General features: G+C 36.2%; 1 protein-coding gene and 1 long non-coding RNA gene across 4 annotated transcripts in view; one reads left to right on the top strand and one right to left on the bottom strand.

The window, feature by feature from the left end:
* Positions 1 to 8763, bottom strand: part of LOC139771841 (uncharacterized) — a 39622-nt gene extending 30859 nt beyond the window's left edge. Inside the window, exon 1 of the long non-coding RNA XR_011717996.1 lies at positions 8587 to 8763. This is a non-coding gene — a long non-coding RNA (uncharacterized lncRNA). The remainder of the gene's footprint in view (positions 1 to 8586) is intronic.
* Tsp74f (Tetraspanin 74F) lies at positions 6282 to 13470 on the top strand. Of its 3 annotated transcripts, none has more exons than XM_071704919.1 (7): positions 6282 to 6548; positions 11095 to 11192; positions 11275 to 11469; positions 11696 to 11866; positions 12013 to 12105; positions 12607 to 12747; positions 13012 to 13470. In XM_071704919.1, the coding sequence occupies exons 2-7, from the start codon at positions 11115 to 11117 to the stop codon at positions 13057 to 13059; spliced, it is 726 nt and encodes a 241-aa protein (XP_071561020.1). In that variant the 5' UTR covers positions 6282 to 6548; positions 11095 to 11114; the 3' UTR covers positions 13060 to 13470. The 3 variants fall into 3 exon arrangements, with proteins under 3 accessions (XP_071561020.1, XP_071561036.1, XP_071561026.1); XM_071704935.1 differs by lacking the exon at positions 6282 to 6548 and adding an exon at positions 8858 to 9209; XM_071704925.1 differs by lacking the exon at positions 6282 to 6548 and adding an exon at positions 9912 to 10683.
* Positions 13471 to 14743: the final 1273 nt, after the last annotated feature.

Consider the following 14743-nt stretch of genomic DNA (forward strand, 5'->3'; position numbering starts at 1 on the left):
GACAAATTATGACTTTGATTTTACCGTCCATACAGTGGACACTAAGTGAAGGTTTATTTTTGCCGTCACTGATTACAATTCTTCGGAAATCAATGTTAACTTTGGGAACTTTGTTTTTCACGCTTTCTAATGACGAAAATTGTCACAACATTTTATTAACTCTTGACTGAATTTCATTTTGTAACTTACATCATGCCGTTTTAATTATTGATTATTATTATATTTACACAATTAAGTCCATTAACCATAGCTATTTTATCTAACGTGCGTATTGACGTATTGCATTCGATTATTACTCCATTTTATATATTTTATCAAATTATTATAAAATAACTAGTCAATATCGATTTATTTTATTATTGTTTCGACATCTTCTCAATTTTATTTGTTTTATGACATATAAGTTCTTTTGCTTTCTGAAAAAATTAAGTAAGTCGAAACATAAACTACTTGTATTTATATTATTATAATAAAATCGTTTTTGTTGGTTTAAACTAGCATCCTCTGTTTTGCTCGAAAATTGACGGTTTAATTTTCACTTTAGCTTTGCTTTTAAGAGGCTACATCCACCTAGAGGCCCGAAAAATAGGTCGAAATTCAGATTTTTTTTCAGAAACGATTAGTGGGAATGAAACGAATTTGTCACCGACTCGTCTTTATTGTTAACTTGAATAACCCCTTTCGTTTTTTATTTTAGATCGACCGTTTCAACTGGACAGTGTCCACCGCCGAACGTGTCGAAAAAAAAATCATCATCTGCCGGCGGCCATAATTTTTTTGTTTTTGGAAATTTTTTGATAAAAAATTTTTTTAAAGCTCTCAAAACATGTATCTTTGAGTACAAAAAAATTTGTTTCATTCCCACTAATTGTTTCTGAAAAAAAATCTGAATTTCGACCTATTTTTCGGGCCTCTAGGTGGATGTAGCCCCTTAACGAGCTTTTATCGTAGAGTTTAATTTACTGTATATTTAACATGTCACCTATGTAAATAATAAGTAATCTATGAAGGGGGCCATAAAAAATTCAAACTTTGTCAGAACTATCGGAAATTTGTATTTTACTTGCAATTTTATTTTCAGTACTATTATCACCTTGAACACAATTTTGAGGATATAAGGAAAAATTAACAATAGTTTTAAATATTTTGATTTCTATACATGAAAAGGACAATAAATATATATATTTATGTATATCGAGTATATATTGCAACCGTAAACTAAGCAATACTGCTTTTTGCCTACGTGAAAAAGGTTCGTATAAACATAATATAAATCATACACACAGTCTGCTCAGTCTGTAGTGTGACTAATTTTTTTTAATTTTTTCTACAGCGCCGACTCTTCATAAGTTGACAGTATCTCATAGACATTCGTTGAACAAATACTATGGATAATAAAATGGAACAAAAAGCCAATATTAAATTTTGTTTGAAACTAGGCAAAACACTTAGCGAAACGCGCAACATGCTAAAGAAAGTGCACGGTAAAGATTGTATCAGCCTTTCTACCATGCACAAATGGTATACTCGATTTAAACGAGGTAGAGAGGATATCTCAGACGCTAATGGAAGACCAAGAACAAGTCGTACCCCCGAAAACGTGGAAAAAGTACTCGAAATCCTTCAATCGGACCCCTATGTGTCCACAAGTGTCATCGTGGAGCTAACTGGCATAAATTCAAGAACTTTATACAAAATTCTAAAAGACTTGGGCAAACGGAGGGTTTATGAACGCTTCGTACCGCACACGCTGACGGAGGATCAAAAAGACGCCAGAGTGGAGCATTGCGAAGACATGCTAAGAGCGGCCAATAGTGATTCGAATTTCATGAAAAATATCGTAACTTGTGGCAGAATATGGATTTTTCAATATGAGCCACTTACAGAGCAGCAGAACGCTTCCACGTCGGAATGTCAGAGCGCAGAAAAGACAAAGCCGAAAGGAATGTGCATGCAGAAGAGCAAGACATTGCTCACCGTTTTCTTTGATTCGAAAGGAATGATCCACAAGGAATTCATACCGGAAGATCAAACAGTGAACGCTGATTATTATTTAGGTATTCTGGAACGTTTTTGGGACAGTATCTCTCGAGATCGGCCTCAATACGAAGAGCCAGGATCTTGGTGTCTTCTGCACGATAATGCACTGGTACACAAATCTAAAATTGTACGCGATTTTTTGGTTAAAAAAGGCATCACAGCACTCGAATACCCCCCGCATTCGCCTGATTTGACTCCATTTGACTTTTGGTTGTTCCCAAGACTAAAACTGGTGATAAAAGAAAAGCGTTACAATAATATTAAGGACATGGAAAATGCTTTGACCGAAACTTTAGAGACGATTCAGAAAGAGGGGTACAATTACTGTTTCAAAGATCTTTTTTATCGATGCTTACAGTGTTGTATTGACTCAAATGGAGAGCATATTGAGAATTTGTAATTTTTTCGGTACCAGTAGTACCAGAGCCTGGACAACAACTGTATCATTCGTGTAGACGTAATCTTGAAATTTATGACGCAACGGAATTTATGACAATCGGAATTTTTTATTTATTTCCTAAATTTTTATTGTGTTTTCTAGGAAAAACGAAATAATTCTGATCGGAATTCATTCCGAAAAGTTCTATAATACGTGACCATGTAGAATTTATACCGATCTTCAACAGATATCAAAGAATGATTATTAATCATGTTTATGCAGGTATTTTAAAACAAATAGTTTCTTATAAGTCTCAATTCCCCCCAAAAACGAAAGGTTTCATCGAACAAATGGACGCAATATTATAGATGTTACACCCATACCCCTGATAGCCAAATCTGTCAAAAATATATTTTGAAAGTATCCGCTGTAAATTTTGTCGACAGAATGTCGGTAGAAATATAAAAAGAATTGCTGACGGTATATAACGGCGGATTGATTGCAAAAACTGAGTTTTATAATCATTTAAATAATGTATTCCATTTTAATGCTTACAAAATAACGTTTTATTTTTTAAACATAAAATAGAATAATTTTCTGTTCAGTTTTTGTAGATCACAATCTGCTGTCAAATTATATCGGCAGGCTCTATCAGCAAAACACAAGTTTAACGCGAGCATCAGATGATAAAAGATCTCTTGCAATATCTGACAATGAGCAAATCTGCTGCCAATCTGTCGTCACATATACTGTAGAGTGTAGATAGTTTGCTTACTGAATTTACTATTTATTTATTAATTCAGAAAAAATGGAATTTATTTAACTGTGCGCCGCGCCTTTACACATCATGACTACATTAAGTACATTCTGTCTAAACTTGACTTCACATTTCGCTAATTATAATTAAGTTAAACGATAATTTTAATAATTTTTCCATTAATTTGTAATGAACGTTACACAATAAACAAGCATTAATCATGCCTGATGTATACAGGTTTTGAAACAACCTTTCGTTTATCATATTTCTAAAGAATTATTTACAAAAATAAGAGAAAGTTTCTTTCTCTTATGAGAAAAATGTCTCAGATATAGATTTTATACCGATTCTCTCAACAGATGTCAAAGAACAAAAATATTTATGTATATATTAATAATGTCTATGCAGATATTTTAAAACATAGAGTTTTTCTCAAGTTCCGATAATGTTTCCTTCCAAAAATGTGAAAGGTTAAATCTATGCGTTAAATCCTTAAGGGTCTCTGAAGAAGAGGATACAGGTATAGATTTTACATCCATAGCATATGCTAGACCTAGACAATAAACGTTGGCCATGTATCTGCGCACAAATATTATTGACATAAAAGTATCGTATACATTTTTGACAATTCGCAGAGATAAGGTGAAAATATTCCAACAGATAGCGTGAATTTTATACGGAATTTGAAGCACTAAAATGAAAATGTGATATACTGCTTTTTGTCACTTAAAAGCTCACATCAACGTATAATAATAATATTTCTAAATTAATATCATGCATATATCTTTTATGTAACTGTATAATTAATTAATTAATTAATTAATTAACATTAAAATGCATCTAATCTAACCTAGTCTAAAACTATTTATTTTTATTGGACTGTGTGCAAAAATACGGTTCAAAGAAATCAATCAAATAATTAATCGATTATTCAATTTATAATAATGTTGCCTATATGAAAAAAAAGTTTGTGTGAACTTAACGTAAACAATACCTAACAATTAAACAATCCATGTAGATGTAATCTTGAAATTAATAGCATCTCAGATTAATTTCAATAATTACATTTTTTTGTTAAATAAATTGCCTAAAAAATATATTAGAAATCTGATAAACGGTACTAGAGATAACTCTGTCTTTGTCAATTAATATATTGCTCTGATTACAAGAAAATCAGAGCTGAAATTATTACATTGCACCATTAAGTACATTAAGTACATTCTGTCTAAACTTTACTTCACACTTCGCTAATTATAATTAAGTTAAACGATACTTTTAATAATTTTTCCATTAATTTGTAATGAACGTTACACAATAAACAAGCATTAATCATGCCTGATGTATACAGGTTTTAAAACAACCTTTCGTTTATTATATTTCTAAAGAATTATTTACAAAAATAAGAGAAAGTTTCTTTCTCTTATGAGAAAAATGTCTGAGATATATATTTTATACCAATTCTCTCAACAGATGTCAAAGAACAAAAATATTTATGTCTATATTAATAATGTCTATGAAGATATCTTAAAACAAATAGTTTTTCTTAAGTTCCGATAATGTTTCCTTCCAAAAATGTGAAAGCAGGTTAAATCTATAGGTTAAATCCTTAAGGATCGCTGAAAAAGAGGACACAGGTATAGATTTTACATCCATAGCATATGCTAGACCTAGACAATAAACGTTGACCATGTATCTGCGCACGGATATTATTGACATAAAAGTATTTCACAAATTTCTGACAATTTGTATTTCTACATTAACCCCTTGGCAGTTGCGCAAAATAAAAACGATTTTTATGGTTTAATGGAAAAATATTTTTAAAATAATTTACGATAATTTATGTGGACAAAATACTAAAATAATCTTTTGTAAGTCAAACACGTCTCGATATCTCAAAATAGCTTAGCGGTGTATACATTACAAACTGTACATTTTGGGAAATAATCTCGAAATTATCCTAGCTTGATTATTATGGTGGCTTGATTAAAAACCCTTGAATGATGATTGCTTCAATTAGAAGCAACGGTTATTACTTGGGTGGAGCAGTCGCTAAACAAACTTTGAAATTACTGCAATCGAATGTGTACTAACTTTGGAGATGACGGAAGCATGTGATAAACGGTCACGCTCTATATTGAGTTATGTAACATCTCGTAGTTTAATATTATATATTTCCGATTTAATATGCCTTCTATGAAATTCTACGGTAATTATATATTTTAAAAATATTTGTAAAATGTATATACAAAATAAAAAGTATCTATATACAAGAAGTATATACTTTATACTCATTAACTACTTCAAAAAACAGCAGATTATAATTTCACAAAAGAATAATTTAAAATATATTCTCTTCTTTCATTTAAAGGTAATCAATTTAAGTAATTAATTTATTTATAGGATTATTTTATAATTTTATAATTAAAATGATAATTATATACATATATATAAACGTTTAAAGATTTATTTTCTATTTTTGTTTTCGGCGTATTAATTATTAAATAAGAGAGACCTCCGCGTGACGTCTCCCAAGATGAAATTCCGCGTAACGAAAGTGATACACCGTATTCGTTTTAGCGGCAAAAATCTTCGACCTCTCGTAGTAATTATCGAGGTAACATTAAATCAACAGATCACCTTCTGCAAGCAACGAATCGCTTGATTATCACATCCACATTCCTACCCGAAAGTGGGGCCTCCGAGCCTCGAGAAGCGGTTCCCCGCGTGTTTCGCAGCGCGTATGTGTGTTTGTGGGATACTCATGCGTATACATCGTGCTGCGTGCGTGTTGTTACCGGCGCATATGTGCCAACGTGGTTCCCCACTTTCGTTGGCCCCCATCGTGAGTTTTCCTCGTGCGCGTCGCGTCGGTTCGTACACAATGGCTCTCGCACTATAGTTAGATCACGATGGTAGTATACGCGTACGCAACGTGTATGGTATAGTAAGCGATGACTCGCCTGTGAAGGGGAGAGGAGATGAGAGAGAAAGAGAGACGGCGGGATTCTACTACGAGAACGGGCAGGGGAAGGGAGAAACAGGAGGGAAACAGAAGGACGGAGATCGAAAGAGAGAGTGCGAGCGAGGCAGAAATTCAGTCTTACCCAGTCTTACCGTTTCAGTTTCACTCCGACACGGTCTGAAATCGCGCGCGTCTAAACTCGGTTCCCGAATTCTTTCGTCTGTAGCGAAACATCCGTTCCGACATCGCGAGATTTATCAGTTTTCCCCGAAACCCGAACGACTCCATCGTTTCGACGTTTCCTTTCGAGACGGGGGAGGCTTTCCAAGCGGGAGAAAGGAATCGTTTAATTTTTTTATTTCCCGCGACTGCCGCCGGCTCGAGAGAAAGGCACCCGGCGAGGGACCAGCGTGAGTAAAGATGTTGAGCAATCGATCGGCGCGTTAGAGAATACCCGGTCGCGTGCGATTCTCACGAAAATGATTTTCGCTCCGCCGCGTCTTAAAACGAGGAAGTTTGAAGCGGAATCGCCGAAGTTGCGTCGCGGTGATTCATCGTTGAACCGCCATTTAACGATTTAACGCGCGGCAGTTAAATATGAATTATATCAGTTCGATGTTTTGCGTGTTCGGCGACTTCTTGTCCCGGCAAAAAAGTGGAAGTTCTAATCGGAAACTTTTGTCTCTTCTGCGAAAACTCCCTTCTGTGAATACTTAATCTTTGAAATTAATCTTTGAAATTAATATTAGTATTAATATTGATATAAATAAAGTCGCCGGCACATACACACTCGCACTTTTGTTTAACTCTTTTAAGATAACTTCTAAGTTAAGAGCTCGCTTAACTTAATAGACAGTTTTATCATAACATTGTGCTAAAGACGTGAATCAGAAAGGAAGTGTAATTAGATATCATCTAGTTCATTGAGGAAATGATATGTGAATTAACTTACGCCCACGTTCGTCAAATAATATCAATCTGTAAAGTGGCTAAAGACGAGAACAACAATGGAAACTTTCTTGATTAATGTGTTAATTTAATTTACACCTAGAACCAACTTGATGACTAATAAACGAGAAAGTTGCTGACTGCGCGACTAATTGCGAGTTTACTGTCAAGTTTCATCGTGTTAATGTCTTTAAGTAGTTTTTATACAATACCGTTTCGTATCACTTCGCTCCTTATTAAATTAATTATTACATAATTCAATTCACTAATTTTTATATAAAACGAGAAACAACATTTTTATTTCTTTCCAACTTCAATTTCATTTGGCTTTCTCTAAAACACAATTATATTGAAGAAGAATCTTCTACATCGAAATATTAAAATAAATCTTCAATTGTATAATAATATATATTAAAGAAAAGTTTCCGGTCTAAGGATAGAAGACAAAAGGGAGTAAAATAAAACAATAACCCTTTTTATTTTTTAATCTAATCACCCTTTATTTCAATACATTTTTTAGAACGATAAATTTATATTTCTATATCACTGAAAAAATATTTTAAATTTTTATCTTTAAAATGATTTAACACTGAAGAGATTACTTTTTCATCGTTGATAAATGTAGTTCCACGCAAATCGGATTTAAATTTTAAAAATTAATTTTTATCTTCAATATTTATCCCATTTGCGTGGAAAACGTTTATCAATGATAAAGAAATGATCTTTTCGATGTTAAACCATTCTAAAAACAGAATTTCAGATTATTTTTTAGTAATATAGAAAAATTAATTCATTAAAAAATACACTGAAATAAAGGGTAATTATACTAAAAAATAAAATTAGTTGTTTTATTTTATCCTCTTTCCTTCTTCTGTCCTTGAGTCGAAAATTTTTAAAGCTTACTACATAACGTTACATAATCGGTATGAAACATCTTGAGAACCTTCAACTAAACCAGATTTGAGACCCTCATGTGCATTTAAATTAATATCCAAGCGTTTCGATTATATCACGAAAAGACATCGAGAAAAATGCTTCTATCCGCAGAGCAGTCATAAAATTGTTGCGCTTCACCACAAGAGTTACTCAACATTTGCATAATACTTCAACTTTTGCAGAGAGGCTTCCTCAAATGACTAATCAACGCGATGAGGAGTCTCGCGTGGAAGCGCGCAATGTTTTGTTCCACATAAGTAATTTCGCGAGAGCGCATTCAAGTCACTCGCGGGGAGTTTCCACGCGACTTCGAAACGCCATGCTCCACACGCCGGTCGTTACGTCGTAGCCGGTATTATCGATTCTTCCCCCTCGCCGTATTATGGCATTTATGAAAACCACCGCGAATCGCGCGATGACGGACGCTCGTAAATCGCAGGAGCAACGATACGCGACGACGACGCGAGCGACGTCGCGTAAGAACGCGCTCCGATTGCACGTGTCACGTTAGCTTGCGAGGATCAGTAATTATGACGAGAGACAGGTCGGCTAAATAGATACTACCTGGAAGTACTATCTGGAAATATTATCCGGAGGATTGTAAAGCCTGGACCTCGGGTCGAGATTTAACTTTCGATTATTCATCATCGAAGGGCCGCACCTCAGACTCCGGCTACTCGGCGCCTACTCGGCGAATGTTTCTTCTCCCGCTCACGTTTCTTCTCGATGTGAACCACCGCGAACGAGATTGTTCACAGGTGTGCGCGTTTATTTTTAGCGCGCGGAAAAAAGAAACGTTTCGCTTACGTTTGTATCACGCAGATAAGCGCGCGATTGTGCGGCAAGACGCGCAGATGCTGCGTTTCTCGCGCGCGGGAAGAACGTGGCGGTTATCGAAGATTAATATTGACAAGACTCTAAGAATAAGTTTGACAGAGTAGATTTTTATACCCACGCGTCTTTCCGTTTCTCCAACCCGAATCGACGGCCGTGAAATCGTTAGCGATTACGTCGTAATGTCGTGCGCTTAATAAGCAAATAAATGTTTGTCGTTTTGAGAGAGAAAAAGATGATATTGCTCGACGTACAGTGTAATAGGGCAAACTACACATGTGTCAGCATTCCGCTGGATAACTACGACGCGATTCTAGCTGATGATGTCAGAAGATTTTAATTGGAGAGTTCGCGTACGTACTGCTTTGCCGAGATAAAGCGATTTATTAATGAGCGTTAGCGTCATCGTGGGCGTGCGGTTTTCCTAAGAATAATCTAACAGAGTTCTTATGATTCTATGGCGCTAGCTGTGCGTCAGTTGCGAATTAATTCTAAAGGCACGTAGCTTTGCGCGCAAGGTGTTCCAGACGTATATAGTGTGACTCATTTTTCATCGCTCCTTGAATCTTTGATTGAAAGCAGTTGTGAAAAACTTTTAACTTTGAAGTTAATTAACGCGACTTTATCTCGGACTTTCTCGCTTTTTCTTAGAAATGACGCGATGCCGCGAGTCTGACGATTAGAAATTCAACGTTAGAGAGAGGACGGCTTCGAGGATGAGAAAGGAATTCAGCTTGTAGTTTCGTGGAAATGAGGAGTAATCGAACGCGGTTAGCATAAAGTGATCTAATCCTTTCGCAAGATAAGACCGGAGGAAGCACGGCCGCGTCGCTTGCGAGATGCGGGATTGCAAGTGCGAGCATCGCCGCGTCATTTTCATTCTTCGCTCTGGCCGTGGATTACTTAATGCGCGGGCAGAGAAGCAAACTTTCTCTCTCGGTCTCTCGGTAACTCCATGCTTTCGAGACGATATACCGGTGCGTGACCGAGGTCCGTATAGCGCAATCTTATATGTTCGTGGTATACGAGGTTGTGCGGAACGATAACAATCAACGCGCGCGCAAAGCCGTTCTGGGGGGCCGCGTTGCATCATTGATCGTATTCTGCATAGGGTGCGTAGGGTGCCGACAGGTGAACGCGTTTTTCAGAAACGAGCGAAGTTTCGTTATGTGAAAACGTACACGCGAAAACGTTTCTATCGTTTGGACGATTTACGAGGATAAGGATCAGCCGCTGACGAGTGCCGCGGGACTCTGTTACGCGTTCGACAAACAATAGCGTGCAATTGAGCCGTGTGCGCAGTATTTTCAAAACAGGAAGTCGCCGACTCTGCTTGCCGAGCCGTAAAAATTCGCGTTGATCACGAACACCTATTTTACCTCTCGGCCCATTAATAGTTATTAGAACGTCGGAGTTTACTGCGTATGTAAATTATTGCACGACAGAGAAACGAGGGAAGGAGCACTTAATTAAATTAGATTTTAGCTTTAGATTGGATTAATTCGTGAGGAATGTAATTAAATGGACAATGGTTTGAATCATTTGGAATATGTACTGAATTAAAATCAAAGTAACATTGGTCGAAAATTAATCGATAAATTACTATAATTAATTTATTAATTAGTAAAGTTTGCCACACAAATTGCGCGACTAAGAAATTCGCTTTTCACCGCGTTACGTGAGTTTCGATTCTTCAATACGAATTGAAACTTAGAAAGTCCCGCGCCTATGGATACTGCCAAGGCTATGGTGGACGGCCAAGGTGCTTCAAACTGGGCCAAACATAAGTCTGATGTCACCGAGACGTGTGACATAATTAAGAGCGATGTACGTGACTGTTATAAAAATTCGTTTAATTACGTTCGTTGAAGCGCGTCATCTTCAGGACGCTTAATGTCACTGCATTTACCACTGTATTATTTACCACAGAAAAAAAAGGAAACAAAATAATATAACGAAAAGGCAAAGAAAGAAAAACTAAGGAAAAATTAAAAAAAAACAGAAATAATTAATTGACAACTACATTTTACTTTAATTCATTTTAACGGGAAAGATGAAGAACCATTTATTTTAGTGAAGCGCTTTTCAAATTTTCCCTTCGTACGAAATAGCAACTACAGTGTCGTTAATTGTTAACGAAAAGCAAATACTTGCGAGCTACCGCGCTATTGTCTTTTTAACGTTCTCGCGTTTTATTGTTAATTTTATTAGCATTTTTATTTATCGGTCTGTTAACAGAGTTTCGCAGCTAAGAGGGAATGGGATACGGTACGGAAATGGATGGCTGCGGACGTTTCATGAAATATTCCCTGTTCTTCACGAACTTCGTTATCTTCGTAAGTTCCAGTCCCTTTGCTGAAGGTGTAATATACTTGCGCATTAATGTATAATTAAATTTACTATTAATTTATGCTCCAGATTGGCGGGATTGTCGTAACGGGTTTGGGCGTGTGGGCCTTGGTTGACAAAGTGCCATGGATAGGCGAACTCGTTGGAAACGATCTGTTAACCGGCGCAGTTTACGTTTTACTGGTCGGCGGAATCGTCGTGGCGTTTATCGCCTTCTTTGGATGCGTCGGTGCGTCGCGGGAAGTCAAGTGTATGCTTCTGACAGTGAGTACCAAGGATCTATTTTCGAACCGGGAAAACGTTTCAACCAACGTCTCGATTTCCAGCGTTTACCTGATTTGGCGACTGAACGACGAATTTAATCTTTACAGAAGAGAAACTTATCTCAAATTGATTAAACATTGAGCTTTCAAAGCTCGTCAGGTCGCCGAAACTTATCAAAATATCGACTCGTGACGGTCGATTAATAAAATCTATTATTTTTTTTCAGTACTTCATAATCGTATTCCTGCTGTTTGTGACTATGCTCATCGGCGGCGTCCTGGGGTACGTTTTCCGCGAGAAATTGCTGGGCACGCTCGACAGAGAGATGAAAAGTTCGCTTCGACTTTACGATCATCGTAGATCCATTCGCGACGCCTGGGACACCACGCAATCGACGGTAAATAATTTCCGCGGACGTTACGTGAATAAAAGTTAATTTTATCAGACGATCAAACTCGTGGCGCGATCTCGAGCGCGCTTTATCTTCCTCGAATCCAATTGTTGCTCGAAACTTCCCGAAGCTTATTCAATTCTCGCTTTCAGCTCCACTGTTGCGGCGTTAACAGCTGGAGGGACTGGGGAAGCTTCGGTCTTAATGTGCCAGAGAGCTGCTGTCGAGAAATTCAACCTGGCCAGGTAAAGATCAATTATATTTTAACGTGATTGCGTTACTCGATGAAATAGTTTATCCACCGACTTAATTGCGGCAATTTTGTTACGCACGTGCATCTCGTTACATAAACGTGTCGTGTTTACAAGGCGTGTTTATAAACGACTCTCCGCTTGATAATGCTCACTTTTATCGAAGTCAATTAATTCAAAGGTGAGATTCTGATTTACATTTTGCGCAAAATGGAATTTTCCTCGATAGAGGTAACGACTTTTCGTGATTCGCATTAGAGACTCGCGCGATTGCGACTCGACGCGAATATAATTAGGTATTCGCAGTCTAAGCGATTCTTTATACGTGACACACCGAGTTTCCCTCCCGGTCGAGTACCGTCAATTTGGCCCGCAATTACTTAATCGACCGAGTTTTAACCGCCCCGGTCTGCGCCTCTCACACTTTCACTCTTCCGATCGGCTTTCTCGCGAACGAAGAACCGCGTTTCTCATGGTCGTTCGATCTGCTCGCAGCGATTCCACTGCAACGCCGGCCCAGACACGGTAAATCCTTCCAACGCTTACGTGGAGGGTTGCATCAACGGAACGCGAATCTACATGCAGCAACATGCGGCCGTTATGGGTGGCGCTGGTATTGCACTTGCATGTCTCATGGTAAGAACGCGTACACTTTGCATTTTTATGATATTCTTCCCGGTTAAAATTGAACCCTCGACGTTATAAAGTCGATCAAACCCGAACAAGTATTCCCTTTACGATCAAATTAATTTTAAAATTTGTCTAGCATTTTCTGTACTTTTTCTTAAAGTCATATTGTGACTAGCATTCTTGAGCATATTGTGTGTTTAAGCAAATATTCCTTTCATTTTCTTCGTTCCTTGATATTTACTAAGTATTTTAATTCTCGGATCATTGCAGTTCTTCGGAATGATATTCTCCTGCGCACTCTTTAAAATGATCGAATGACAGCAGGACAACAGTACAGTCTGAGGCTGAGGCAGTTTTCGTAAAAAGAAAGGAGGAAGTGGTGAGTCTTCGAAATTTACAGAAGATTCGCGCAACTTTACCAATCAATAAAATTACTTGTCGCCATAAACGCGGTTGATTACACCGTGACAATAAAAAAAAACTGAATCTCCATCCAATTGTACAGGTCTCGCTAATTTGTTACACATACGTAGCATTACGCATTACGATTACCATTACTCTTTACATTTTTTATGTAATTTATACGTTTAAGATATTTTCATTTAGTTACATACATATATATATATATATATATATATATATATATATATATATATATATCACTAGTGTGTTAGTGCATCGTACATTATATGTATTTTGTGCCGTAATAAATACAATATGTATATATAATATTGTGTGCATTGATACAATTCTCTCAATAAATACTTTTGATCGATATCAAATAAAATGTAACAATTTTTTATTTTATAATAGTCGCTCTTTTATATCTCATATGATTAGTTGTGTCATATTTTTTACGGAAAAAAATGATGTATTAATAGCATAGATCTAATTGGAAAAAATTTTGGTAATTCAATAACAAATATTATTTCAATATTAATAAAACAAATACTTATTTTATTAAGACAAGAGCATGACGTATTGAACTAATAAAATTATTTCAAATTAGACTAATGTTGTTAATATATTAATTTTTCGTACAAGATATATTCTTATTATTAATAAATATATTTAGCAAAATATGAAGGCTCTGGTGGAAATCTAAATTGAGGAAAATGGGCTAAATAAGAACCAAGCGCTGTTGTTGGTGCGTCGAGATATAGAATTCTTTTATTTGAAAAAAATTTTTACGTACGTTTCGATCCGACAGTTTGGACCTTCTTCAGCGGAAATAAAACGGCAGAACAATTTAAATTAATAAACGCCCCCGGTGACAGCCCGGTGGTAAGGTAAGTCGGCCTCTCTACGGTGCCAACCATGACTGGCACTGTAGAGAGGCCGACTTTCCTTACCACCGGGTTGCGTCATCGGGGGCATTTATCAATTTAAATTGCTTCGCGGTTTTATTTCCGCTGAAGATGGTCTAAACTGTCGGATCGAAACGTACGCAAAAAATTTTTTCAAATAAAAGAATTCTATATCTCGACGCACCAACAACAGCGCTTGGTTCTTATTTAGCCCATTTTCCTCAATTTAGATTTCCACCAGAGCCTTCATATTTTGCCAAATATATTTATTACCTAATAATAAGAATATATCTTGTATAAAAAAATAATATATTAACAGCATTAGTCTAATTTGAAATAATTTTATTAGTTCAATACGTCATGCTCTTGTCTTAATAAAATAAGTATTTGTTTTATTAATATTGAAATAATATTTGTTATTAAATTACCAAGATTTTTCGGCGGTCCTCTTTTCTTTAAAATGCGTTTTTTACATTTTTATCACTTATTTTATTTTATTTATAATTTATTTTACAATATGTACAATATGTATAAGCAATGTTTTTAAAGGCCGTCCTGCTTGTACCGAATGTAATTGCGATTAAATGCATGGATTTGGACTTCGCATTTTCCTAGTTATAAATTAAATATTCTCTCTCTTATCTTAAGTTTTAACTAAAATTTTATCCGATAGAAACAGGTCAACCTATAGAGGC

The sequence above is a fragment of the Temnothorax nylanderi genome, unplaced genomic scaffold, assembly GCF_030848795.1.
Source record: "Temnothorax nylanderi isolate EJ_2023f unplaced genomic scaffold, tnyl_v1.0 TNYL_tig0003_pilon, whole genome shotgun sequence".
Classification (NCBI taxonomy): Eukaryota; Metazoa; Arthropoda; class Insecta; order Hymenoptera; family Formicidae; genus Temnothorax; species Temnothorax nylanderi.

Coding starts and splice junctions, on each gene's coding strand:
- Tsp74f (XM_071704919.1), top strand. CDS start 11,115: ATGGGATACGGTACGGAAATGGATGGCTGCGGACGTTTCATGAAATAT. Junction 11,193..11,274: donor TCACGAACTTCGTTATCTTC/GTAAGTTCCAGT, acceptor TTTATGCTCCAG/ATTGGCGGGATTGTCGTAAC. Junction 12,748..13,011: donor TTGCACTTGCATGTCTCATG/GTAAGAACGCGT, acceptor GGATCATTGCAG/TTCTTCGGAATGATATTCTC.